Here is a 23,754-nt window from a genome sequence, read left to right as displayed (position 1 = left end):
GTTTTAACTTTAAAATCTCAACATTTCATCGAGGGTTCTACGGAGTTAAGGTCGGAAGGGCTACTTAAAAACTGGTGATAAAGGCATACTTTTCGCAATAATATCTAAAAACATATCATGTACTCGCTATAATGCATATATAAAAACTAAGATTAAATCTTGTAGAATTCCCAACTCGGGCATCCCAAACGATGCGTTTTTGATGATAACGGTCACGGGCGCCCCAAGGCATTCCTATCCGACAAAAGAACTCGCACCTCAGCAGCTATAATCCACAACCGGTTGGTTGAATCCTCCTACCTACAAGATACGATCATGCTTTCCCAATGGTCTGGCTCTCTTTGAAATATCTCCGGCAGCTCTCTGCTTCAATTTCGCCAATCGGGCCCTAATCAACATAATGTTAGGTGTGGTTCTCTAACAAAAATAGCTTCACGTGTGCTTGGGAAAGAGCAAGATAATAGAAAGAGAAACATACTGTTCCTTAGCCTCCAATTCGAGAGACTTAACATGATCCCTAGCATCTTTTACGGCAGACTTTGCAGCCATAAGTGCTCTGTCGGCGTCTCTTTCCGCAACTTCAGCATCAATCACTCTTTGACGGGCGCCGGAGATGGAAGGATCCTCATTCCCATGACCCCGATTAAAAAAACCAGACCCCGAAGCACGAGTGGAGCCCGTTCTGTTTGTACCGATGCTGTCGGGTGATGAATCTCGATCGCGATGTCGGCTAAAGATACTTCCATGTCGTCGAGGACTTCGACTAGATGTTCTTGAGTTCATGGTTGACGACCTTCTTGGAGCGACGTCCTGTTGGACTGGTTCAGGCTCCTTAGTAGTACTGAAAAGACCCATCTTGAAATTCTTCTTACAATCGTCCCGTCAAAGTTTGTAGTTGATAATCTTTGTAGATATTTAAGGATGGATTAATATGTGTAAGGCCGGCCGGTAGAAATAAAAATATTTTAGATTACATGAGGAAAAACACCTCGAATATATACTAGGGGCAGATGCACAAAAATGCCAGACGTCAGATCCAAAATTTAAACCGAGAATTCTATCATCGGCTCTCTTCTTGATTTTCTAAAATTCAAAAGCCTAAGTTTTCTCGTTATGACGTCGCGAGAACACGCCAAAATGCTACTGTTAGGGCTCATCCCACACTCGAGCGAATGCATGATGGCCCACCATTGTGGCTCAGCGAGGACGATCGCCAAACACCGTCAAAAACTTCAAATTCAGCCGACAGGGAACACATCATTTTGCATACCATAACATACCCTAGATCGCGGAATATGTGAGGGTAGAAGCTTTTAAACAAGGTTTTTTAGCGTCATCGCTTCAGGGACTTCCTTGTAAATCGAAGATACACACGGTGGGCCCTAGGAATAAGCTATATAAGCTCTCTTTGACGTCATGACCCATAATCCAATCGATCATGCTACCAGCGTATGCCGGCCAATGCAATGCTGATTGATGCATAAGGGACCCACCAGCACTCTGTTCGCAACACAATATATACCTACTGCTTATTTAAGTATCTATGCCGGCATTGTAATTAGGAAGACAAGGGCTGGAGTCTTTCACAGTCAATCACAGCGATGACTTGGAACTAAATAGAATCATAGATATGTTCCCTGGTCTTGGGTTCACCGGGGTTCGAAAATTAAGTTGCCATGCATGCGCTGCATCATTCTAAATTGGGCAGTTAAACGGACGAAAACGCAACACTGTACAGCCGTAGAATGGTCTCGTCTGCATGTTGCTTCAATTGCAATTGATCGAAATTTAAACAAGAAGCCTATAGATCTACTTCGTCCCAGACCACTAACTACTCTATTCCTAATCTCATCGAACCGGACATGTAGGGAAATATCTGGAGAAGTGACTACCGGCCACTAGTGTGTGCCAGTAGAGGGTTCATATAAAATCGATGGCGCGACAACATGCATCAATTTCTGATCGACAGACCTATATGCCTACAGGCGCTAGCTTTCCCCTGCTACACTAACGACGGGTCGTTATACGGCTCAATCAAGAGTCTTCCTTCGGGGGCAACAGCCGTAACATTCCATCCATCCAAAACTCGATACCTGCCGCCTTTTAGTGTAAATTTTGAGCATTTGACTAAAGCTAGGACCCAATACTTGACCTCTATTCATTTCAATAATTATAAGGACTTAAGTTAGTTGAAATTAAAGCTGAATCGGGTACAACAAGCCAAGCGCTTCAATTGTGCAAAGTACCGACTTTTGTCGAGGGATAAGCACGCCTAACTTACCGAGAACGGCGAGAAATCTACCAGGACAAGCCCATTTACCGTATCCGAATGCAAGATATCCCAAACCTGTTGTTGCTGCTGTTTTCCCACTCCCCACCCATCGATTGGCATCGAACTTGTTCGGATTTTCCGTATACCGTGGAGATCGGTAGGATAGCCGAGTGACCGGGAATACAAGAGAACCTAGAGTGACAACTGTCAGTCCTGCCGAGAACAATACAATATACCCTAGACGACGAAACGGAGTCGGTGAAGCACCTTTAGGAATGAGGTATCCACCCAAATCAACATCCCGTACGCTGGCCCTTACCACATTCACAGTATCGCCTTTCATTCGTAGGACTTCCCGAATGAAAGAATCAGTGTGCAACGCTTTTTTTATGTCGGGTAATGGGCCTCTTAGGCTACCGTGATGCTGCTCCGTAATTTTGATTAATTCCTCTCGAATTTCTACTTGAGATTCCGGATGAACGGCTAGGAAAAAAGTCGCCCAAACCATTATGGTGGATCTGTAACTCCATCAGTTTCAGTTTGGCTCGTTGCATAATCTGAGATCTTCGAAGCATAAGGAGATATGTGCCTACGTTTGATGAACACTGCCGAGAATTGAGGCCAGAACCAAGACGAAGATCCATAGTTTTGAGCCAAGAGAGACGATCCCATTGGAGCTTTTATATCGGTTAACCAAATATGAAATCACGGTTTCGTCCTAAGGATAAGTTAACGGTCGCTCATATGCTATCACAACTAAGAGCTGCAACATTAATCTAACGTCTTTATCAGAGTCGTCGGCCGTTCGACATTTGATATCCGACCAAAGTCTCCATGCAAACTTTGGACCGAAGTGTAGAGGAATCTTGAATAGAACCACACTAATCCTGTTTTGGGATACCTTATTAACATCTACGTTATTCTTGAGGGTTGGTTTAATTTTGTTATTCCTACCAAGTCCATAACCGCCATACTATTGGTACTTCGTGCGCTAACCAGGAGCGGTTTTGGAAGAGGCCAGTCATCTCTGCAGTATCACTCGCGAGAGCTACGACTGCCTTAATGATAATAGGCTCCATGTATTTCTATCAAGAACACAATGCTATCAGAATACTGGCTTATATTCATGAGACGTCGGGCTAGAATCCATGAAAACTGACCTCACCAAAAAAGACCGCCGTCGTCACCTCTGCCATAGTCGACTGCGCATATGGTAGCATGTCAATTGGGTTTCGGGGTGAGGATGCTTTTGACAAAGCCAGCGCGCCACGCTCGAAAATTGGCCAAACTTTTGGTACTTGAAGGTTAGGTCGAAATAATCGTTGTCGTATATTAAGATAGTAGGGGGGAGCGAACGCCCTGAGCCTTCGTACCTTTGGACTCTATATTAACCAGTCGCCTTGCTAAAAAATTCTTCATGATGTCGTCGATGTCACGGAAAAAAGTGCCACCATGAAGACCAAGGAGCCAATTTATTCCAAGCAACTTTGTCAATGCTAAGTAACCAGTGAGTTAGAAGAAAATTGTGGATGAAGTGTAAACTTACTGAAGCCATTCCGTTCTCGAAACTAAACAGTGAATCCTCAGTTAAAACCTTGCGAGTGTACTCGTTATCCACAATGTACTCCCTCTATGGCGGTGGACCCTTATATATTAGTTACCATCCATGAATTCGCACTCTGCCTGATAAAGAGAACTATCTAATAACTTGGTCAAACTTACACTGCCATTCCTTTCAAAGCTAACTACAGGTCCATATTTCTGCAAGGCTCCGATGATTGACTCTTCAGTATTATAGATGATATCATAATGCTGAATATATGTTGTATGCATAGAACTAACTGTTAGATGGTAAAAAGACGCATTCACAGCGAGGGAATGCATGAGTGCTACCCACAGTGAGAGGGGCAAGGGGCGGCTTAGGGAGCTGGCATCGATATCTCTTATCAAAATGAAATCTTGGGTTAGTGAATTGTCAACGACAATAAGTGTTGAATATGAAACTGGGAATTCAAGGCAAAAATCCACCTACTTTTGTATGCTGATGGAAATGTGATATGATGACCGCTGATAGGCAGAACCCACCGATCGTGACTACTTCAGGACTGATAGGACTCATATCAAGGGTTTTCTGGGGCTGTAGAAGTTTGCGTCGTTCAAGCTTAGTGGGAAACGGAAGCTCCGCGTAAAATCCAAATGGATGATCGATTAACGGTAGTGTTGATTCTGAAGATAGAATAGAATAATGAGCCCATCAACCAAAACTAAATACTTAATTGTCGAGATGCTTGTAGGTAGATACGGAGTTACGGGGGGGCGGGAGGTATACAAATAACCACTCTTTCAATCCGAATCCGAAAGGACTATAGTACCCGGAGCCTACCCCTTACTGCATGATCGAAAATCCTTATTCTAGATTCCTGATATTCCATCAAAATTATGATATCATGAGGTCATGCATGATAGGCACCAGTATTGATCGGCCAAACATTCCCGATATCTAAAATCCAAAAAAGCCTGAAGTCACCGAAATATTGAAACTGGCTTCTAATAATTCCTTTTACGGGGTGATCTTACGAAAGACTATTTACTTGATATGACGCGAGGATTCTACAGCACACCTTAGGTTGATGGCTAGATCCACAGCGAGAAATTGATCAAGCGGCCTAAATACAACTTACCAGACGAACACTAGGAATGGGCATAAGTGATTGGTCTGGCGCTGGAGCCTTCTTAGCTAGTTTGGTGACGATATTCGTGCTAGCATGGCCATAGCTATGTAATGCGGTGTATTTTAGCCGCTACCCAGTCCATGATACCTCCTCCAGCTATGATACAGCTGGGCATAAGCTCAGTAGCTTTAATCAAACTCTAATATGCTCCTAGAGATATCCTACTTTCGTCGCATTTTGGAGCTGTTCTTCCTATAGACTCATGGCCAAATGAGCTAAAGTATCTGTAGTAGCCACTAGTAGCGTTGGAATTTTAGATATTTGTGTTGTCACATGCCACGTTTTGCGATAATTCATGAATTCATCCCGGCAAATGTTAGCTTTTAGCAAAGCTAAAAGCACCAACGTGCATATATGCACATGTACGTATGTACATACCTCACAGATCATAGCCACCCCTCTGCTTTGGCCGATAGCCGATTCTCGCCATCTAGCCGATACAAATAATCTGTGGCGACACCCTTGCAGGAGAATGTTCAACGTTTTGACACTAATTAAGTCAATGAAATTTTCGTCATATTTCGCTAGCTTCAAGATGGAATGGATAGTTATAACGTTAATATTTCGTAAGTAATACTCTGTGTTACTGGAGAAAGATAGACCTGGGTTCTGCAGCCGATGCCCCAGAAATAGTTACTGACGGAAATCTGGTGAAAGTTTCTGACGGCAAGGCTTCACCTTTCCTTAACTGGCTTAGTTTAAAGTACATTGAGCTCTCTGCTATATCGTGAACCCCTGAATTCATGTGACATGCAAGTCAACCTGGTTTCCTAAGAAAACGATAACAATATTTTGTCATCGCTATTCCCTGCTAACTCAACAGGGATAAGCTTGTATCCTAAAGCTTTCAATATATAAGTACACTTTTATCGACAATGACTGCATTCTTTTGATGTCACTCAAGCATTACGACCTCTTTGTGTCATGATCCCAGCCCATGATATTATTGACGAGTATTCCAATACGTCTATGCAACGACTCCATGCGAGTCATTTTGATCTAGGAACTGGATTTCCAATGCTTTCAGCTTTCAAAAATTTTACTGGGTCCACATATGTACCTCCTAATCGATCCCAAAGGCTACAGAACTGTCCAAAGTTGAAGTTCATATTCTTATGGTGAACTGTATGGGCTTGTTCTCGGCTATCATCTGTGGGCAAGCTCAGCGGTGCTCTTTATTGCGGGATTAGCTCATCTGGGGTTACTTACGTAAGATAAAAGCCCATAAATTGGAATATACCAGAATACCTAGCTGCACATAGTTCGACATGGGAAGTATGAAGCTATATGCGTAAACTGGAAGGCTCATAATCCACCCTTCTATTGGGTGGAAAGAGTACGCCCCGAAGGGTGTCGGTATAACATATCTAACATGATTTTAATTAGACCATACGAAAGTACCAGTAGTCTTATCAGACCCGACAATAACACCAACACTTACTTATGGTGTTGCCTGTGCATTTTTTTGAATAAAAAAAGATTTTTATGGAAAAGCCGGTGTAACCAGTACACGCACGTGTCGCTAAATAAGATAAATAGCGGAATTTGTGCAAGTTCATACCACCAGCTAGCGCTACCAAACTTATAAAGCTTGCAATAGCCGTTGGAGTTTATTTGCAGAACAAAAATTGGGGTAGTTAGTAGATTCATGTACAGGAGAGCGTATAATGAATCCGAAATTTCCCTTTTGATTTGATTTCGAGCGAACTTGGGATGTTGTTCCAGTGATCGGTCAAAGGCCCAATAGTAACATAACGTAGCAATGGGTATATAAAGAAGGACACTCAGGGGCCTAGATTAGGGATGTGTCAGGTTAGTTTCATCTACATGTAGTGAGATAGATTATACGCATAAAGGCGCCGAGTTGCGTATATATACCCACCATACAGTCAAAAAAAGGCTGATGCTCTGGCGAAATACGCTTTCTCTGCTCCAGAGACTCCTGTGTTTTGCAATAGCACACAAAAGTTCACCCAGGCTTCTTAGGATCGCCGACTTGGCGAAGGTAGAATCACTCTGCTGAAAGGCGGGGCATATGGTAAGCTCAATCTTGCAGCGAGCCGACTCATACGCAGGATCGAGAAAGGTCGAATCTAAAAAACTTAGGAAGAGATCCATTATTGAGTTTAGTGACCCGGGGATTGTGCAGCTGTGAATGATGTGGATGCAATGTTGAATTTAGGGCCTCGATCGATCTAAAGAATTGACGACGATGTGGTAACTTGGGCGCCCCGACACGTCCATATCTCATATTTATAGACACGGTTGGTACCTCTTTTTAAGTTTTCTTTTAATTGATGCACGATCGATGTATGCTCCGATTGATATCGGCCATAAAGATGTGGAAAGTTTCAAAGCGTTGAGTAAGACGATGCCGGTATAACACCTAGGGAAGTGATCTACACACATGCGACCTGGTGTTTGAGCGTCCAGTCGGTCGTCCCACGAGTTAACCTGCAAAGAGTTAGCTTTGCCAAATGCAGGGTGGCCTGGTACTAAAGCAAGATTTGCCGAGTTGAAAAGCAGCCCGCCCCAAACCGATCGACCATTAGGTGTGCTTGTGTTGTGCGTTCCACAGTGCAGTAGCTCCTTCGATTTCTGCGATTTCCCACGGGCATTATCAGAATACATCGCTGTCACCCGTCAACCGGCCTCCTAGGAAATAAGATTCGATTGATATGATCTCTACTAAACCGGACCCGCATCCCATGAACCATCAAGGTGTTGTTGGCGGCGCATGCAATGGACCCACTTTCAACATTCCAATGCAAAACCTTTCATAGTTTTTAAGGTCTGAGCCAGAATTAGCTAGCTATACTTTACCGACATTTCTCTTTTCCTTGAAAAAAGAACAACTCGAGAGGCAATTTGTGAGTTTCGAGGGAAAGTATGCTAATGACTTTATGAATTGCTCTACCGCTTGGTATTGAGTTTCATAAGACAGTCGACGCAAAAAACGGTGCATACAGATTTACAGTAGCGCAAACCAGATTCGAGCCAAACCACAAACCAACGACGTAACCATTTACCTCCTGGGTTCGCAACAGACTTAGATGCCGACGTACATCCACCAATTGTGGAGAAAGATAGAACCCCTCCTAGGACACATCTCTGTCCAATACAATATCTCCGTTTAGGTCATTGGTTGCCTGATTCTATAAAGAAAATTGACGTCTATAAGAATGGATCCGTCCGGCTCATGGCACCAATATTAAACTTCCATGAAAGATTAAAAACAACCGCGCCTAAGTTCACCAGTAACTACTACGGTTTCCCCAAATTTTAAATTCTTTCTTATCTTCAGATATATACTGGAATCCCCTTAAATTGCGATAAATAGATATGTATGAGCCGAAGGCAACAGGTCGCAACCAAGTCGTTTTCAATGAAATCGTTAGTTGTCTTCTTATTACTACTTGCCCAGTCTCCATGTTATTTTACTTGATAACGTTCCAAGATTTCGGGGCGTCACTTTTGCTTAGTTCAACCACCCTACTATCAGAAGGGCCTTCTTTCTTTACATCTCGCTTCCCGTGTTTCACGAAGGCTTCAATTGTCATTTATCTCTCCTGGGTTGCCGTCCAGGCCGCCCTATACATTAGCTTGCCCGGCTCTCTGCACAAGGCACCTCGTACACACGGGGGCAGACAACTATTGTACAAATTGAACGGCCTTTCCGCTTGGTTTATTACTGTTGGGGGGGCGGCTATATTGTCGTACTTTAGGGTCATAGATCCAACATTCATTGCTGAACATTGGGGAGAGCTTCTTGCCGCGGCAAATTTCTATTGCGTAGTACTAATCTCCATCTTCTATATCAAAGCTCATATAATGCCCGACATCGAGGGCGAGACTTTGATTACTGGTCACTTCTGGTATGATCTTTTTAATGGAGGGGAGCTCCACCCACGAACCGGGAAACTATTTGACTGGAAGCATTTCAACGCGAGCAGAACAGGAGGCCTTTTACTTTGGACGCTAATGTAAGCTAATTTCGTCTTGAATTTTGGAGTTCACGAGGCATAGTTGCTGATTAGACTTTCATAAAAGAGATCTGTCATTCGCTGCACTACAGTATTATCGTCATGGAGTCGTCACAAATTCTATGGTCTTAGCTGTTGCCTTTCGCATGGTCATTACGGTAGAATATTTTTGTACGGAAAATTGGTAAGCCTCCTGGCCCGACAAAATGCTAGTTGGAAGGGATACATATCTGACCCGCGAATATCATAGGTTCTTCGAGACACTTGACGGTGCGCACGAAAGGTTTTCTTTCTACAGTATATATGGCTTCGCTGCTATTATGCCGCAGATCTGGACTCTGCAAACACAATATCTTACTATATACCCAATACATCTAGCTCAATCTCGAGTAATTGCAATTAGCCTTGCTTTCGCTATGGGCTGGGCATTAAATCATCTCGCCAACAACCAAAAAAGTACTTCGCGAAAGACCCATGGCAAGTGCACTATTTGGGGGAAGGATGCAGACTATATTGAAGCAAAATATAAGACTGCCGATGGCAAGACGCATCATACGATTTTGCTCTGCTCAGGTAGGAATCCTGTCTTCTTTTTTTCCCCCGATCCATCTAGCCAGCCTTAGTTGCGTTGAAATTAAGATATATGCTAATTACATCATGTACTATGGTTAAGGGTGGTGGGGTATCGTACGTCACGCAAATTATGTCGGAAGCCTTCTTTACACTTGGGCTTCATGCTTTACCTGCTCTAATAACCACTTATTTCCTTATACCGAAGCAATCATGGTAACACTCACTGTTATTCACCGCTGTTGGCGTGATGAAGCGAGATGTAAAGAGAAATATGGGGAGAAGTGGGACGAATACTGCCGGGTCGTCAAATGGCGAATGATACCTGGGATATTCTAAATTAAAATGTGGCGGTGTTTATTCCATTCTGCAGGGTGGGCTTGTGTAACTATTAGACCTCCAATATAAAGAATGATTCGATTTCTAGAAGCGAATCAGCAACCCTCTTAAATTAAGCCCTAGACCTCACCATGTTAATTCCGCAATTACGTTATGTTACACGAATTCCATTGTTGAGCGACCGAACACCTAAATTATAAAATAGCACCCGGCAGGTTGCGTTAAATATCAAATATAGTTACAAGCTGGCACCTACATGAAGTGCGTGGGCCAAAGCGGAGTATGTTGGCCAGCAGCAGCATAAGAAAAGGGCTAATTCCTTCATTCCATCAAGTCGTGGCTTTGGGGCAGCAGTACCTAAGCTAAGCTACGCCCAGCGCGACACTACCTGTTCCGTTGCATTGTGACAGCCTTCTGCATAATATAATGGTTACACAACACATATTTAACCAAAATACAACGGATCCTTTCGGACAACAAGCAGTCGGCATCTATAGCGAATTAAATACTTTGGGTAGGGTAAATCAAAGAAGAACGTTGAAATTCGGATACTCGGATGCAACCTTGCACTTTGGCTTCGGGAAGACTAGAGCAGGCATAAAATTGAGTTTTGGCAAAAGCCGCCCGTCATGAGGTTTGCTATAGCCACATAAAGATGCATCGATCGAAGCACAATATTAATTATTAAGCCCCAACGGTTGGGAGTCAACTGCCTGCGCATGGACCTTGTTGCATTTTTTTTTTTTGTTTTTGAAAGGCTGGGTTGATAAAGAGATACAATAGTATGGGTCAAATGGGATTGATCATCTAACAAGGATCATACTGTACAGCTGTCAGCCAACTGCCTCTAGGCCTCTCAAAACGCAGTGAAACTGTACCTGTAAATGTTACCCCAGAAAACCATGGCTGATGAAGCTAAGACATCGGTTAAAAAACAAGCTTTTGGCTAGGCGGGACAGAATAATCTTAGCGGCTGGAAGGAAGTGGTTCTCCGGAATAGCAAGACAAAGTCACTACGGCCTGCAGGCCTGTGATTCCGGCGCTCAACTTAGTACTCTAGTGGTTTGAGTTGAGACACATTGCAATCGTAGTTTCCGTTTAGCTACTTATGGATAGATACCAACAATTGCGTTTTTGATAGATTTGGGACCGTAAAATAGTCAATGACGAAGCCCAACCAGCCTAGTCCGGTGGATCTATAAATTGGCTAAAGTTCATTAAAATATATTGTTTCTCATCTGTCCTGCTCTCAATGTCCGTGATATTTAATCCTAGACCGCAAACTCCTGAAAAGCCAAGAATACATCCTAGTGCTAGCTATAACAACAACCGCATATCTTAACCATTTGGCGATTCAATCTATAAAATGCAACGTTCAATGATCGGCTTACTCTCATTGGCTTTAAGGTTCGAAATATCACGGTTAATCCTTTATGATTCGTGTTTAACGCACGGCTAACATGGCTTCATCCCTAGCTACAGCGTATCTTCTGTAATCGCTATCTCTTGCCCCCCTTCTATTACTTTGACGGCGACCCAAAGGCTTTTCTGTCCCCTAATCCGTTGCGAGACCCCTACTACTCCATGTACGCCGACCACAGCTACAATCAGTGTTCCGTGCGTCTGCCAAACCAAGCCTCCGATAACCACGTCCCTTAAACCATCCTGTCCTACAAACGGGTGCGCCTGCCCTACAGAAACAGTAACCAAGAGTGCGCACTACTGCCCCACTACTGCTCCCCCAACTACGATCGCACCATGCACCGCCTGCCCATTCTCGAAGACTGTTTCAACGGGCTTTCCAGTCTGTAACGATCTTCGGTGCGCCTCGCCACCCATTGCATGTCCCCAAATCATCCGACTCGTTGATATCCCATGCTGCTGCCAAGGGCTACCGCCAACCATAACTACAGTTAAGGCCCAATGCCCCCCTAACGGATGCACTTGCGTTATTCCGACAGTTACAAGTACAGAGGAATGTAGTGTTCCTACAAAATAAATCTCGGTAGTTTCAAGGGCGGGCCTTCCTATCAGCCTCTCCAGGACTTCTGTTACTAGTATAGTACCCATGCAAACACCAAGGCAGGAATGTATGCCTATGAAAACCAAGGGGTCGCCCGCGGGACACCACAATTACATATAGTTTCACCATCTGGGGTGTTTAAAGATGCAATATATACGTGTATTTAATTTGTTTAATGCTATAGGAAATGCAGTCTCCATAATTCTATATTTTGCAATCTTCAGCGAAGTCTAGTTGACTTCGTTGAGCCCAGTTTATCGATTCCTGCCCAAGAGGAGGAAAATAACGCACCAGGCGCCTTAACCATATAAAAATAGGACCTACACAATTCTATGAGGCACTCGCTCTTCATGCTTTTTGTGCTGAGTCCCCATATCCTCATTAGACAACGCATGGTGTCCACTTTCTCCAATAGATTGTAAATCATCCGCAACTTGGTGAGATGTCACGAAATCCAACCCATCAGAATCGTACTCTGCATAATCTACGGTAGGTCGTAGGTTCGCCGCCACTGACACCTTTCTTAGGGCTTCCGGTGTCGTGCTTTGTGGCTGATTCTGGTCTAGATCTTCACATGTGGGGTCCCCGTCAAACCGTAATTCCGCAAAATTTGAGGGACCTCTGCTATCTCTACGAAACGGCCACAGAGTACTACGTATAATCCTTTGCTCCGCAGTTTTACTTGTGTTTATGGATTTGTCTGACGATGGATCCGATGTATCGTTTTCAAATGTCGGAGATATGTGAGGGCCGATGAACCCAGCGTTCGCAATTGTAGAGGACTTGTGCCCTTGAGCTATAGATGATCGTCGAGTGCCAAGATCTGTAGCATTTCCAATAATTGTCGTATCGTTTTGGGAGGCGTAGTCGTTGGTAGCACGGGTTGTATCCGAGCTCCCTTGGTGATCCTTGTTCGTGATTGCATGAAGAACAACAGCACTGAATAAAACTGTTTGTAGGATATCGATATGTTAGTATTTCAATGGTAAATAGTTCTTGGGTACGTAACAAAAGACTTACTATCGGCATTACAGAGCAGTAGGCAAATCCATCCAGGCTCCCCTTTCAATAGCATAAGGGTTGTCAAGTTCCTTTTTTGGTAATGTATCAGTTCGCAGCTATGATGCGCATACTTCAAGATTGGGATTACATACGCAACACTGGATATTAAGGTCGCACAAGACCCACAGAAAGTTTTGATCGCCATACTTCGTAGGGCTTGATGTGATTGCTGAGCTTTTCCTTGCGCAATTTCTGTCGTCGGGTTAGCGGGCCGGTGCTCGGTTGATGGGTATAGCGTATCAGGCGGCTTAGCGATCCATCGTAGCCGGACAACACTTACTAACAACTGGAATCAAAAACAGGGTCGTCAAGTACACCTTCGCAAAATATTAATTAAAAGATTAGCTTTGTTTTGTGATCAATGGAACAATTCGATCTCGGGATTTAGGCCTTGACTCACGTTAACAACTACGTCAAATGTTATGAGAGGAAGCAGGGCAACCTTCTTCATCCCGATGCGGCAAACACCATCTTCGAAAAAGGAAAAGCGGCTAGATACTGTATGTTAACTTATATATCTCATCCACAGCATGCTAGCAAGTTTGTTACAATGCCAAAGTTAAGAAGCAGATCGCAACGTATGGAACTAGTCGTGTTAGTTACCTGTAATTTCCTGCTTTCGAACCGAGTAGGGTGATGAGAACTCACCAAGCATCCCGAAACTGTTAAATATATATAGTTTGTCTTTGCGTCGGGGGAGCCATGCGTTCTTTACAAGCCTCACCTTCTCAACTAGGAGAAGATAAATCAGCTATATGTTGATCAGTCAGTTCGAGATTTTTCTAGATCGGCTCCTTTTGAAGACTAGGCCTTACTTACGACCTATCGCGGCTCTATAATTAGCCGCGTATAATTTAGGTGAACTTTTTAAGCAATAACTCACTTTTGTCGTCTCATAAAAGACGATACACATGATAATTGCAGCGGAGCAATGTGCAGTACTCCTGTTGACTCCGAACCCCAGGCTGATGACCCCAACGGAAAAGATGAACAAAAAAGAATCTATGTAGACAAATAGGATATCTAGGGTTTAATACGGATTAAAGGGTGTCTAAAGGAGGTAATCAGATTTGGATCGATAACTACTCACACCACCGAACTGGTGTCAATTTTCTCCATGAGGTAATAATCATTATCCGCTGAGCTGTAGTAGAGGGAAATAATGTTAAAATACCCTGATGTTTCCGCCTTCTTGTTTCTGTGTAATTCGGCCTGCACGTACTTAAGCAAAATGTGAGAACAGTGATAGTGGTCATTATAAGCACCGCAGTTATAGGTTTCCCCGCTGGGGGGTATGCGGCGCCGGTTACGACATGTGTAAAATTCATCGACGACATGGTGGATCGGATATCCTGCGGATAGGCCGTTTCGTCAATAAATTATGAGCGTGTACTAGGATTTGTTAATGGGTGGAGCCTCTGTCCACAAAGCGGAATTAGACCTCGCCTTTTATTCAAGAGTCTCTGGCCACTGAACTTGAAGCCAAAATAAGATTAACATTTCAAAGACCTGACTAAGCGGGCGTTAGCATAAATTGGTTCCCCAGAAACCGAAGGTTGATGAAGCACGGTATGGAAAGCAAGTCTTTTGCGAAATAATCAGCGGGCTCGAAGCTTGAAAGTGAGGATCACGGAAGTGTTATCACGGATTTGGCTGCGACCGAGGGCAACCCCCGGATGAGGATTTTGTCGAACTCACTTATGATAAACTTTACTGGCTTCCCACCCCTATCAATGGCCCACGCGAAGCACCAAAGAAACCTTATTAAATCTAGACACTTTCGAGAGTCAACTAATTGAACCCTTGGATTGGTCTTTGAAAACACTTGTCCGTTCCAGTTGACGGTGACGGTACTAAATTTGCCATGTAATCAACCCTATAGGGCGAATAGAATGAAATAGCGTTAACCTGACCAACGATTATAATTAAGTCCACAATGCAACGCATTAATTAAGTGTATTAATATTACTTACAGTTGAAGATTGATCGACACTCAATGGGACTAGACTCATCGGATCTTCGACACGTCGACACTAATGGGTAATAAGTCGGCTTGACAAAACGAATACTTTTTCGTTACCTTCCTTATACACATGCACACCCAGGAACATTGGAGCGCCGTTTCTGAATCAACGGGCATACGACCACGGTATGACAAAAGACCGATGTAGGATAAATAGAATGTGGTGCACGTTCTTAAAATTTACTCGTGTTGCCGTCCTTTCAATATCCTCTGTTGATTAGGTACAGGCTGCCTTCGGCAGATGCCAAACGTGTGGCAACACACCTTTTTTTGGTGGCTGACCCGGCGTCTGGCTTCGAGACTAAGGTACAGGGTGATTTTTTGCATGATGCTGGTGTGTTCCCACTGCTTCATACATTACAGGTGTACATAATTACTACGGTGTAATAGTCCTCCTCCATCCCACCTTCTTCTCGTAAAATAACATGTAGGACAGGGAGCAAAGTTTTAACGGCCTACGTGGAATAACGATGAAATGGTGTACTAATTTGCCCGACTATTTACAGGAAAAATCCCTAATAAACAATCAAAGTAGTCTGGGGTTGTCTCGTACCCAGACCTTCCAGGTCTGAGGCAAACAAAGAAGAAAATTTCCCCCTAAAAAGGGTATAACACAAAAGTATATTACGAGACAAGGTTAAATTATAGAATAGACCGGCTTCATAATTTATTATTATAGTGTTTAGCTCGAAAACTATCAGTCGGTCAGGTTTAAATGCCACGCATGCGCGCCTTCTAGTGTATTGTACTTTATTTCGAGGCCGCCTATACCGTGCTGTTAGAAACCTTCGCTCTCTCAGCATATTACCAGCTGAGCTTTGTGCTTTGTGTTGCGCATGCTACTTGCAGTTAGGTGTTGTTTTTGTTGTAATTATCCAGCACCATCTGGCTAACTACTCTCAGTTTGGTTACGGGACTGCTGGCTAACTACTACGTAGGTAACCACTTAAGTAGGTAGATTGGGCAATATTAGGCCTGGCTCTAACCATGGTACCATCGCTATCAATTGCAAGTCGCAAGTGAAATATTCTTCTAGCGGCTAGTTAAATGTGTATCCAATTCAAAGTTGTGGTGTACGGGTTCTGATCAGCCGAGCTTGGGGCGAGCTTAGCTTAGCTTGAGACACCAACTTTGTATTGGCTTAGCTTAGGATATGTAAGTGGTTCCACCCGTCTAAAGTGCAGTATATATATACATACCCGGTTTGTTATGGGATCTTTAGTCGACTAGTTTTTAGAACTTAACTGCCAGTTTTGGCTTTGCTCTCCTATCGAGCTGGACTTTTCTACCTCAGTTTACTTTCGTGACCATGAGCCATATAATTATAAGTTATAGTGCTGGCTTGTGAAATGGGCCTTGGGGGTTGCTTCTTATCACAAGTGTTCTTCCTAGCAGTCGAGCTCCCAGATTAGTCCTTTCAACGTACATTTCTGCTCTTAACGTCCGTAAACTATGACTAATCAATCGGGACAAAAAATAAATTATAAAGCTTTCAAATTGACGGGAAAGTCTGTCGAAATTTTGAAAATGATTGTATTTATACCTAACGATAAGATTTTAAAATACCTTATCAGCTTGCTCGCAAAACCCATCACTACAATTATATTCATCTCGATGAACGGAAGCAGCCAGAGCGCTCATGTCTTTCCATCCTTAAGACCTAGTTGTCTTTCGATGTCATGAGAGATTGGGGAGGAACCATCCATATTTCAACCTTACGAACCATAGTTCCTTCTCCTTTCTACGTTACGCCTATTATGAAGCTGTACCTGAGCGGAATATTTCTTTAGAGATTCTTGAAATAGTTCGCGAAATTTCAATTTTCCTATGTTAAGACTTAGTCCTCCACCATTCGAACCCGGATTAAGAAACAAAAACTAGGTCATAATACCTTCTACTGTCCCAAATGTAATCCAGAGTTTGCTGAGTTTGACGCTGGTCCCTGACCAAGCTTGGACATCCAACGGTAACTCGATTCTTTTGGCTTCCCCCGTGATGATAACGACATCTTCCGATGAATCATTACTGCGACGAAAGGCAAGGCTTTTACAGCACACTAGTCCGTTTTCATGGCAGCAATGGCCCTCTTCTATCGTGGTATCACCATTCACTAAATAGGATTATATATATCAGCCGATCAGTCCGAGAATAGCAAGGTACGTAAGGTGTTGATGTAGTGATTGAACTTACATGGTATTACAACCAACTGTGGTTTCACCCTTCCGCTCCCAGTACATCCATAAATGAGAAGTTTGGAAAATTCTGGGCTATGAAGATGAAGAGTCGAAGGTGCTAAACGGGTTGTCGAAACTTGTTCCGGGGCCGTGGTAACTGATTGCCAACTGCCCGAATTATGTCTTCGGTAACTTGAATCCGAGACACGAGGAAAGCCTGGGAGCTTCCTTGAGGAGTTATCGGAAGATGTTCCGCCAAGCGTGGATGGCAGAGGTTGGGGGTTCAGTACCCCAATATCTTACTCCAGATGGAGGCTTCGGCGACCAGATTTGCGCGCTAATATTTCTCATTTCCACAAATTTTGGCCATATTCGCTTGCTGCTGAGGGTTAACTTGGAAAAAGGCACAAAGCTAGATATTTATCTCGTGCCCAAGCATTATTATGCGTTCTCGCGTTTATATTTATTAATATGCATCAGGGATCTGTCGAAGCGTCTTACAAGGTTTCTCGGATTTCGTATCCGCAAATTGCATGTTGGAAATTTGCAGCGTCTGAGGGTTTAAAAAGTTTTAGTTGTAGCGAATTAATGATACCTTTTACGGGCATACTAGGGCTTTGTCGGACTCACCCTCCTGGTTTTCAAACTCTATTTCAACGGTTCTATCAGTGTGAGTGCCCTCCTCGACACCCTTTAGGGAAATATCGCGATCCAACGCCACCTCAGAGAGGTTGTTTTCTACCACTCTCGACTCTGAGCTGGGGAATAGGGGCGTAAAGCGTGTTTTCAATCTATCGTACCGGATTCGCCCTGTATTTCGGTAGGAATATGTTACTAAATGGAAGCAACGACTTTAGATGTTCCCCTCTTATGGAAGAGATTCTGAAGGGTTAAACCGTTATGATGAACCATTCTCACCATTCTTGCTCTGAATCCAATAATCATCTTCTTCTGGCTCGCCAAGTAGTTGTTGGTCGTCGACTATCATTGTAGTACTCTTAAACCATGGAGAGTCTCCATGGAAGCCGGTTTTGTCGAACAAAACTTTGATCAAGCGCTTCTCCCGTTTATATCCCTCATACTGGACTGCTCTATAGAGGTAATTACTTTTGGTTAGCTGAGATCCTTTACCGGGAGTTCCATGGAGTATCCTACTTTTGGAAGATAACAACCTCAGACGGGTCATCGAAACTATGAATCTCGCACTGCGCGATCTTTGTTTCCTCTTCACGGCTTAGATTTAGGTCCAAGATTCCTCGTGGCACTTTCTGAACCGAATCTAAGGATGGGATTTCCCCGGCGACTGGTTGAAGCTCGTGTATTTGCTTCAGAGAGTTAGTCAATACTGCAGTCCTGACGTCCATTTTGATATATCGATATCGCATGGGTATGACTGTTTGCATGGAAAACTCACATATTGTACTGCAATCACAACACTTTCATTGAATTGACCGACGGTGCTGTCTGCCGGAAAAGCTTTCATTACTCCGACGAGGAGCCAAGCAGCTTTCATGAGTTGAGCGTAGTTTTCTACATACTCCGGATTCCCCCTCTTCAGTCCTTCAATACTCGATCCACACTTAAATGTTATTAAGGTTAGTGATTGATGGATTTTCATATATAATATTACTATCGATATTTCCATCAGATTGATGAAATGGGTGCCCACCTCACCGACCCACAGTAGCACTTTTCTCAATAAATACCAAATTTTAAAGTTCTCTAGTGCTACTTCTTGCTCGTAGAATTTCCGAAACAGCCATTCCTGCGAGTCAGTATAAGAAGCCTCCACTTCCGTTGTAGTTTCATTTTCCATGATGGTCGACCCATTTGTGCTCAGATCTACGGATTCTAAAAACTCCTGCTCTGTGAAACGTTGAAAAGCTGTCGACTTGCCTCCTGCGCCCAAATCTTTAGGGAGAAGCAGCAATTCTGGATCACCTAACCTCCGTTTAGGAGTCCGCGGGTGGTTTTTCGAATTCTTCGATGGGAATGTACTGATTAACTCTTGCGTAGTATGCCTAATGTGACGGAATAAACTATAGTCAGAGCCCATAAATTTATATAAAAAAGAAAAGGAAGGTGCGATTCTTGGCGGCGGGTGTACCATTGCAAAGTGCTTGCCAGGAAGTTAACCATGTTGGCTAGTGTTTGGTAGCGGTGCTTGAAAACTCTCAGTTTCCCCTGGATTCCCTCTTGCCGGAAGAAGCTTTTGATAGTTGAATTGGGTGCTGCAATCCACTCCCCGTTAAGATTCTGGGGTATCTCAAGCTCAAATTTCATCTCTCTGAGGAACTCCTCGACTTCATCGTGTGTCTGGTCGGTGTTTTTAAGGAGGGCGCTAAGTTCCTGCTCTATTGGATCTGCGTCACCGAGAAGACTATTGCATGAACGAGCTAAACGTCTCCTCTCGGCCATATTTTTGAGCATTTCGATACTTTTAGTTAGACACTTCACTTGCTCGATAAGGGCACCGATGGAATCGTCGAGACTTTTATACGTATCTAGACTTTGGTATATCCATTGAGCTGCCTTCAAGAGAGGCCCTATGAGAGTTACCTCCATTTCGGAAACTAGTTATAGTCGAAGCCTATACTATTGGTTTAAATTTGCAATAGAAAGGAAGGATAAGACCTAGAGCATGTAAAACTAGCCTTCTTTCTATATAAACAGGGTCTGCCGGGTTTCAAGTATACTTGTATCCAACAGCCAGCTCAGAAACGTCGAAGGTCGCCAGCGGAAAACAAGAAATGTGCGTTCGGGTCTAGAAATAACGGAAAGAACCTTCTAGGACTATAACTAGGGCCCCTAGCAACTTAGGAAGACCTAGACCCAAGCCTAATCAGGATCCCGACGGCACATCTAACTTGCAATTCACAGCCTCGCCTTCAGTAGTCACACCAACTTCAGCCGCTTGCGCTTGGCGATTGACGCCTAGACCTGCAGGCCTGCACTATACACATTAATTAACTGGACCGAAATGCAACAGTTGTTGAAATTATGATAAGGAGCTATCCACCGGATGATATAGAATCAATCAAGCTGATGGCCCGTGGTTACACCCAAAAAACGCCACACAGTCCGGATTCGAAAATATGTAGTCCAAATTCAAGCTCGGATAGGGTGGCTACTGGATATAAAAGCATGATATCCAATTTTCAGGGCTTGGTAACGAAACATAGATAAATCGTAAAAGCAGAGCCTTATTGGCAACTTTCCCGCACCCGCGGCCCACATACCGGTTTTTATCGTATAGTAAAGGCAGTAAAAGTAGCATATATGCATAAAATGCCAAGAACCTCTTGAAGGCAACCTGCAGAAACTCCTCAAAGCCACGTCTTGCTTTCATAATATGATAGCCTCGCTGTCCCAACCATCGGATCGTCCTTACAGCGGCCGCGCCCTTAAGGTCTTGCAGACTTATAATAGAGCGCCATAATATCTCAAGAGTTTTATGAGAATATTTCTCTGTCATAGCATCCATCTCTTTTCCCCAGGACCAGTCCCCGCCTCTAACAAAAACCCTTCCATAAAGTTTTGTCATCTATTTCAATAATACAAATGGCCTTCAACCGAAGATTTAATGAAAATAAGCCTTCGAGGGAAGCTAGTTCTGAATACCCCCAAGAACAGGATGCAAATGGTAAAAAGAACGGAGAATACACTGAGATGGCAGATCAAGACCCGCCCCCACAAAGAGAAGTATATAGCAAGGCGGACTTTGAAAGCTATGGAATCCGAGACAAAGACAAAATGGGCAAGGTCAGCGTTTTCCTTTTGATCATCAATCGGATGATTGGTACGTCAACAACTTTCCCGCGCTAATCAACCGAGATCGAGCTAAATAAATCTCTTAATTTTTTTCCCTTCCTTTCATTCTTTATTTCAGGAACCGGCATATTCGAACTTCCATCAACAATTCTCGCAGGTTGTGGCTCTCTGGGTGCTTCGCTGTTGCTCTAGTTTCTCGGAGCTACTATTGCATTTTGCGGCCTCATGGTTCATATTGAATTTGGCCTCATGATACCACGGCACCCTGATAAATACGGTAAAAATTGGAACTGTACCCCTCGGTCGGGGGGTGAAAAGAATTATGTAAGCTGAAATAATGCTCCACGTTGTAACCGCTTGAGGTCAACATCTATACCCTTAATGGGCCATCTAACCCTATTATAGTTTGAGTATCTCTTTATCAAGCGCGGCCTCCTCCCTGTATGCGTTTATGGTCTAATATTCCTATTCCTCGGTAATACTGCTGGAAATTCGTATATATGCGCACAATACTTTTTACGTCTGGTTGGAACCGCAAACCCTAGTGAATGGTTAACGAAGGGGGTTGCGGTGGCAGTCATCACTTTTGCCTGTGTGATGCACTCTATATGGAGGACAGGAGGAATCTGGCTCTTGAATGCACTTGCTATTGTCAAAATCCTTATTTTGTGGGCTATTATATGTCTTGGGTACGCCGCCCGGAGCGGACGCTTTGAGAATATAAAGGCTGAGAACCCCCCACCGTGGTCAAATTTTGAACCCGATCAATCTTTTGAAGGGCGTTCTACCGGATTTTATGGCTGGACTATCTCTATCTTGGGGGTTTTGTATGCTTTTGGTGGTTACGAAAATGCCAATTGTAAGTATACATATAAATCGTCGCCGCAAATTCAAAGCATACAGAAACTTGCCAAAGGCTATTCGCGGTACTAATATTAATAAAACCGAAACTAGATGTCTTGAGCGAAGTTAAAAATCCAACAACAACCTTTGCGCCATCTGCCATCGCGGCAATTGTTTTCACAGGGCTTACATACATACTGACTATAGTCTCTTACGTAAGTTGAGCCACGGCCAATGCTATATTCCTATAAAAATACTAACGCTCATTGCTAGTACCTAGTCATTCCAATAGAACAGTTGTTTCCAGATGAAAATGGCAAAACCGCAAAGCCCGTGCTTTTATTTTTTGAGCGAGTATGAAACCTTTTAACATTTTTTAGGTCTATATGCATATATGTCTATGGAGAAATTAATCTTGGTAGAATGGTCGGCATCCAGAACTCTATCCATATACTAATTTATAAACACTAATAGTTATTCGACGACAATGAAAGGGTGCAGCGGGCAGTATCTGCACTAGTTGCTTTATCGAGCCTCGGGAACTTAATGACCACCACATTTGTTGCTTCGAGAGGTTAGTTCGCTCAATCCCTTCTACCGATTCCCTCTGGAATCTAGTCCAATAGCGCAAATTAACACCAATTTTATGTAAAGTTAAGCAAGAAATTGCCAAAGAAGGGATCATCATCTTACCAGCTTATCATTTTTGGAAAAGAGAGTATGAAAGCGGTTGGCGTCTGATTGCGAACCTTTTTAGTGGTTCGGGTGGTAGACCAGGGGGCAACGATAACGGCTTAAGCGGCAAAGATAAGGCACCAATTCCAGCACTGATCTTGCACTGGGGAACATCCCTTATCCTAATCTTAGCGCCTCCCGGATATCTCGTAGGTTCAATTGTACCCTCGGGGCTTCATCATGGGCGTATGCGTTGGCTGATATCAAATATACTTTACAGGTTTATCAACTATTTACACGTTTACACTCGTATATGTTTCAGGCTATCTTCGGAATGATACTAGGAGGCGGGATTTTGTATCTCCGTTATGTTAAACCTTTGCGAGATCCTGCCTTCCAGTGGGTCGCCCTGTCTAAGAAGGCTTTTCACGTCCCAGGGGTGCTACGGCCGGTGTTCCCCACCATCTATTTTGTAGCCACATCCTTTCTCGTTATAGCACCTTTCATCCAACACGGTGACACAGGGGAGTCTAAGCTATCGCAAGATAACAAATTGAAGTGGTTCGTTTTCCCTGCTGTTTGTTTCTCGCTTTTTGGGGCTGGGATCTTCTTCTGGTTTATACTTGACGTGCTGTTACCCCATACGTTTGACATGAAGCTTTACCGAGATCGGCGAGCTGAATTTGAGGGAGGGAACTTGGCCTGGGAAGGCGTACAGCTAAAATGGGTAAGTGTTTAGATACCCTTTTTATTATCGTTGAGTTGACTACTTCATGGCAGGATGTGATCGCTGACGCATCTAGGTCCCCAAATCTTTCATCGAAGGGAAGACACCTTTGCCAGAGTGCGATCCAAGGCTTCCTTATACAAGACAAGGAAACCGAGATCCCGAAACTCAAAACGGCCTTTCCTCATAAATAGTCTTGTATCGTTCCACCTGTAGATAGTCTCTATCCTATAGCCTAGAGATTTGGGTTCGAGACTACTATCATATATGCATAGAACTATTTGAAAGAAAACGCTGTGCACATTGTCCATATCGAGAGCACCCATATGAATCAAATACTGTAATAAATATTGGTTTAGTAGCGCATTTTATTTGCGAAGTTGATGAAGTCTGGGGTCTGTGGATCGGAAAAAGTGAATGGAATGATTGTTAACACGTTACTGATGATATGATACTTCGCTGCCGCCGCGTAATTTGAGTGACATCACACATACTAGTATATACGTATACTATGCTATTTTTGTTAGAAGCCATGAATTCGGTGCCCTCCCGTCTCATCT

The 23,754-nt window shown here is 43.5% G+C and overlaps 5 protein-coding genes across 5 annotated transcripts; 1 reads left to right on the top strand and 4 right to left on the bottom strand.

The window, feature by feature from the left end:
• Positions 1-300: 300 nt before the first annotated feature.
• Positions 301-855, bottom strand: AOL_s00078g600 (uncharacterized protein; the record flags this gene model as incomplete). Its single annotated transcript, XM_011123863.1, has 2 exons — positions 301-388; positions 479-855. The coding sequence occupies 2 exons, from the start codon at positions 853-855 to the stop codon at positions 301-303; spliced, it is 465 nt and encodes a 154-aa protein (XP_011122165.1).
• Positions 856-2,002: 1,147 nt separating this feature from the next.
• Positions 2,003-4,105, bottom strand: AOL_s00078g599 (uncharacterized protein; the record flags this gene model as incomplete). The annotated part of the gene is made up of 9 exons (XM_011123862.1): positions 2,003-2,154; positions 2,282-2,790; positions 2,866-2,990; positions 3,054-3,159; positions 3,227-3,357; positions 3,433-3,560; positions 3,646-3,757; positions 3,819-3,902; positions 3,995-4,105. The coding sequence occupies 9 exons, from the start codon at positions 4,103-4,105 to the stop codon at positions 2,003-2,005; spliced, it is 1,458 nt and encodes a 485-aa protein (XP_011122164.1).
• An 8,134-nt stretch (positions 4,106-12,239) lies between these two features.
• On the bottom strand, positions 12,240-13,432 carry AOL_s00078g598 (uncharacterized protein; the record flags this gene model as incomplete). The annotated part of the gene is made up of 5 exons (XM_011123861.1): positions 12,240-12,868; positions 12,940-13,010; positions 13,074-13,173; positions 13,262-13,298; positions 13,382-13,432. 5 exons carry the CDS (start codon positions 13,430-13,432, stop codon positions 12,240-12,242), a joined length of 888 nt encoding a protein of 295 aa, XP_011122163.1.
• Positions 13,433-17,644: 4,212 nt separating this feature from the next.
• Positions 17,645-19,743, bottom strand: AOL_s00078g597 (uncharacterized protein; the record flags this gene model as incomplete). The annotated part of the gene is made up of 7 exons (XM_011123860.1): positions 17,645-17,731; positions 17,789-17,988; positions 18,097-18,269; positions 18,334-18,503; positions 18,593-18,757; positions 18,848-19,199; positions 19,286-19,743. 7 exons carry the CDS (start codon positions 19,741-19,743, stop codon positions 17,645-17,647), a joined length of 1,605 nt encoding a protein of 534 aa, XP_011122162.1.
• Positions 19,744-20,739: 996 nt separating this feature from the next.
• On the top strand, positions 20,740-23,384 carry AOL_s00078g596 (uncharacterized protein; the record flags this gene model as incomplete). The annotated part of the gene is made up of 8 exons (XM_011123859.1): positions 20,740-20,940; positions 21,355-21,808; positions 21,904-22,007; positions 22,066-22,146; positions 22,267-22,366; positions 22,447-22,676; positions 22,748-23,194; positions 23,271-23,384. 8 exons carry the CDS (start codon positions 20,740-20,742, stop codon positions 23,382-23,384), a joined length of 1,731 nt encoding a protein of 576 aa, XP_011122161.1.
• Between the last annotated feature and the right edge of the window lie 370 nt (positions 23,385-23,754).

Source organism: Orbilia oligospora, assembly GCF_000225545.1.
Source record: "Orbilia oligospora ATCC 24927 unplaced genomic scaffold scaffold00078, whole genome shotgun sequence".
NCBI lineage: Eukaryota > Fungi > Ascomycota > Orbiliomycetes > Orbiliales > Orbiliaceae > Orbilia > Orbilia oligospora.
The sequence above is the reverse complement of the archived record's forward strand: the minus strand, read 5'-3'. Positions and strand labels throughout refer to the sequence as shown.